At 41.4% G+C, this 4,992-nt stretch overlaps 1 protein-coding gene across 1 annotated transcript in view; it reads right to left on the reverse strand.

The window, feature by feature from the left end:
* Positions 1-2,965, reverse strand: part of PTH1R (parathyroid hormone 1 receptor) — a gene marked incomplete at its 5' end in the record, with an annotated part of 89,308 nt that extends 86,343 nt beyond the window's left edge. Inside the window, 1 exon segment of the mRNA XM_072413023.1 lies at positions 2,869-2,965. Coding sequence (XP_072269124.1) covers positions 2,869-2,965 — 97 coding nt within the window.
* Positions 2,966-4,992: the final 2,027 nt, after the last annotated feature.

Below are 4,992 nucleotides of genomic sequence, written 5' to 3' on the forward strand. Positions count from 1 at the left end.
CGGAGAGGTGCGGGGGGGGGCAGAGAGGTGCGGGGGGGGCACAATACGAATACAGATCATATGGAATCATTCTGCAGAAACAGGTGAAGCCTGCCAGGAGGTGATGAGGATTTGCTGCCTCGTACTGCCTTCACCTTTCACCTGGTCAGCGCTTTACCTGGGCTGTGATGATGTCATAAATTTGCATCCCCCTCCCCCCCTCCAGTGATCAGATTGCAACATTGTAACTTTGTAGCAAGTTTGTGAAAAGTTACATTGAGCGTGTATGGGATGAGATATGATGACAGGTCCACTTTATAAATCTAAATAGCTCTTTATACAGAATTTATAGAAAATTGCATTATTTCCACATCCAATCAGAGAATTTTCAATCATAATTGTATGATTAGATTACAATAAAGTGATATTTCAGGATGATTTTCCTTGGAATGATCTTGGAATGTCAGTTAGTGACAATGTATAGCTATTGTCCACCTATCCATCACCTTATCCATCCATCCCCCCATCCATCTGTCCATCCATCCATCCATCCATCCATCCATACATACATTGCTGGCCAGTGGGAAGAATGTCACCCTTACACATAGCCAAAAAGATCATTGGGGTCACTTCAACTGACCTGAGAGGTGCAAACTGCTCATTGCTCAAGGAACCCCCAGCAACCTCTGGAGGAACCCCGATTGAGAAACTCTGATTCATCCATCCATTGCCTACCCATTCATCACCCCTCTTACCCCCCATCCCATCTATCTATTGTATCAGGCTATCTATCCATAGATCTCTCCTTCTATCCGTTACCCTCCCCCCCCCCCAATATATCTCTATCAGTTGCTGAGTCTCACAATGTATGGCCGCTGTCATATTATCAGATCTTCACTTCATCTCTATGTCACAATTTATTAAATTGCATCTCTCAGGTCAGATAGCTGTAATGGATCAGAGGATTCACATGTGGGAATATTCATTGTTACATTGCAGAGCTGGTTTAGATAATAATGAATGTGATGGGGAGGAAGCATCGGGTTTATTCAGCATTTTATTTCATGTAAATCTGGAGGTTAAGTTCCAACGCCGATTATTATTCCAGCAATTCCTCCGGTTACTCCAAACGTTATTACTGGAATTATCCCGGAGATTAGATCCTTCCCTCTATCTTTCATCCATTCCATATTCATCCATCCTTTCACGCATTAATATCCGTCCATCTATTGATATTTAAACATTCCCACAGCTTTAGACATTTCCAGATAACTTTTTCTGGTTTTATTTAGAAGTCACACACACAAAGTAATTCTGAGAACAGAAATCCTCATTTCCATCTCTTTCTCCTCCTCAGATGTCAGCAGCACGATTCCCATAGTTATATGGAGCAATGTATATACAGATTATATCTCAGAACAAAATGTTGCCATAGACTGAAATAATCTTCCAGATCGAAACCTCAGATAAAATATTTTCCCAGAGCCCCTCTGTGCATTGCCGGCTATTTCCAGAGCGGAGTTATTCTCCCACTGGCTGGAGGACGTACTGAGGGCCCCATACGCAGGATCTTATGGATCCCAAGGTCTATGGACCGGCTCTGCTGGGGTCAGTCCAAGCTGGGACACAATCTGACATCCATACATAGAGACTTCTTATATCTTCATCTTCCATATATCCCAGTGTAGGTTACATTATCTATATAGAAGCTCCCAGCACTGATCTGGATAAAACATTCTCTGCCCTGAGAAGACAAAACTAAAAATCCAGCAGCAATTGCCTGTCATCATAAAATTCACCTTTTCCTAAGATTGGCCCCTACAAGGAACAAATGATGGAGCCTGGCTGTCAGCTGTCATTGGTTGTGCTGCTTTATTGCAGGAATCATCTATATAATAAATATGTTTTCATTTGTGTCTCCATGCTAATAAAATGTTCTGCAGTCATAAAAATGCAAATTGGATTTGGAGTTAAAATTGAAAAAAATCACAATTGGATTCACAAACTCCTATTGTGAATCAAACAATCCTGCACTGATTGGTACCGGTTCCAAAAGAACCTTTCACCTGTTCAGCATTCTATCCAATATGTAGACCTATAATTAAAGTATTCATCACACATGGAAATAACATTCACTTGTTGTTAGCGACATTCCATTTATTATTTAGAGATTGCTTTTGTTATTTTTTAATCAGTTTTATAATTCTAGACCTGTTCACCATTCCTGAAGTCGGCCATTTAGCAGATCTGTAATCTGGTGACAATAAAATTACGTGATTCCCCAGCTTTGTCATCAAGAATATAAAAAAGTGAGAGCGGATTGCATGCAGTGTAAGCTGTTATTCATCATCAGACAATACATTGATCACTAACCCCCAGCTGCTCCACAGACATCGTAATGAACAGATAGTTACCAATACTAAGTCATAGTTTCTTTTATATCTTTGCAGCATTTATCCGATAATAAAACATGTGCTGCTTACAATGTGAGAATGCAGGAGAGATCCAAGTGACAATGTCTCCAACAATCTGTTAACATTGGCAATATCCTTACTATAACCTTCCGGATTCCCTATAAAACCTTCATATTATTATTTTCAGCTCCAATCTCTGGAACATTAAAACCCAACCCGATTCTTGATTCAGCCTTAATGAGCATTGCTCATGGTATTACTTTTTTTTATAGATTTTTTCCCATGATATATTAATATAATAAAACATTTGTGAGAGTGTGGCTGATTCTGTAATTATTGGGTAAGTATGCAGAGATTGTGAATGAAATGATCCTGCGGTGGATTGGTATTGGTGGAAACGTTCACCTGTTGAGCAATGTGTTCAATATGTAGAGCAATGATTAAAGCATTCATCACATATAGAAATAACACTCACTTGTTGTCTTCAAATTCAGCTTTTGTTCACATTCTCCTTTTGCTATGCCAAGGAGGTAGATCTGTTCCTCTTTGGTGATGACATCATCGGCATCCACCTGAAGAAGAGAGAATCGAAATGTTATATAAGGAACTGATGGAATATACAGAATTATGTTATGGAACAGAAATGAAAGGAGAAGTCTATTCATATTATTGTGTTGCCCCATATTATACCCCCCGGTTATACCCAGAATTAGAATTCTAGTTAGTTCTGGATAGATTGGTGAATGTTAGAAGGTTCTCTGATTTCTCTCTCTCCAATAATCACTGCTCAGGTTTGCTTTGCTTTTTACAACTTTGTTTTTGCAGTTAAAGGCTAAAAAATGGTTTCACTGATGTCTTTCGAAAACCATTTTACAGCCGCGTGACGGACGGCGCAGTTCGCTCAATAGACTTGTAAAACGCAGACCAGTAAATTCGACAGGCATGAACCATCAGCGAGGCGCGTGGAGCTGAGAAATAAATAGGTTTTATTCCCTGTGGAGGACTTCTTCACGGCAGAGCGGTGCTTATACATTACATTTCCCTGGGATGGTGAGGAAGATGGCGAAAGACAGCCGTTCCCCAGGGCTGTGACTGAGAACACAGTGCGGAGTCTTCCTTTCACACTACAGATGGATGGATTACTTCTGCACTACCCACCCTGTACTCCATGCAGCATGATGAATCCTCCGCCAGGGTGGGGGGCTCCTCCTAAAGTGCTGCACTTTTTACACAGAGATAACTACTCCACCAACTCCATAACCCCTGATAAATCCTGATAAGAGGGGCTCTACTAAAAGCACTGCACTCTATACACCATTATAAATCATCCACTGGGGGGAGCTCTCCTATTACCACTTCACTTCTTACCCCCTGATAAATCCTTTGGGGGGAGGAGGCTTTACTAGAACCACTGCACTCCATACACCATTATAAATCATCCACTGGGGGGAGCTCTCTTATTACCACTTCACTTTATCCCCCCCCCCCCCGACAAATCCTTAAGGAGGAGGGAGGGTCTCTTTAAGAAGCAGTGCAATTCATCCCTAAATCTCTCCACTAGAGGTGGTAGTGGGTAGGTTCTCTCCAAGCACTTTATATACCTGTGTAATTCCTCCACTAGGGGGAGCTCTTTTAATAAAGTTATACTTAATGCCCCTTGATAAATCCATGATCAGGGAGGTAACTACAACCCAGATAAATCTTCCATGGGGAGGATAATGGGCTCCCCTTAAAACTCTGCACTATAGTTCATATACTTTGCATTAATCATCCACTAACTTCAATACCCCCTGATAAATCCTCCACCAGGTGGGGTGAAAAGGGGGGGGGGGGTTGACCTTAAATAAGCTGCACTTCATATACCCAGATAAATGCATTACCGAGGGGTGCTTTCCTACATCCTGATTAATCTTCAATGGATGCCATACATCAAAATTAATCCTCCAATGTGATGGGGGATGGGGTTCACATTAAAGCACTGCACACCCTGGTACATCCTTTGCTAGGTAATGGGGTGGTGGGGCTTTTCTAACAATATTGTACTACAACCCCCCTAGTAAATTCACCACTGACTCTATATACTGTAACAAAACTCTTTCCAGGGTGGATGGGGGACGATCCTGATAAATACACCCTAATAAATCCTCCACTAGTGTGCATGTCGGGGGCTTTCCCTAATAGCATAACTCTTACTAATGCATATTAGAGCTCATCTAATCCCAGCATATTCCCCATATTTTACCAGGACAGGAGAGGTCACCAATAAGGAGTTTAAGTGACGCACTATCAATGCGGCTATAAATCATGAAATACAGATTATTAGGATTTAGTGGGGGATAATTAGAACCCCGGACAGGTTTTACTGCTATCTCAGGCTTCCCAAAGAGAAGGCTGACATAATTGCTGATCCTGCCGGCAACCTTTAGGAGAGGAATTGAGGGGAAATCTTTAATAAATCAGGCCCAGTAACTCAGAAATAAAAAATAGGGAAGGAAAGAACACTTGTCAGATATCTAACTGTGTGTGTAAGTGATATAGAAAGAGAAGAAAGGAAGAGAGATGGAGAAGAGAATAGGGAAGGAGGAGGGAAGGAGAAGAG

This window comes from Pyxicephalus adspersus, chromosome 5 (genome assembly GCF_032062135.1).
Source record: "Pyxicephalus adspersus chromosome 5, UCB_Pads_2.0, whole genome shotgun sequence".
Lineage (NCBI taxonomy): Eukaryota > Metazoa > Chordata > Amphibia > Anura > Pyxicephalidae > Pyxicephalus > Pyxicephalus adspersus.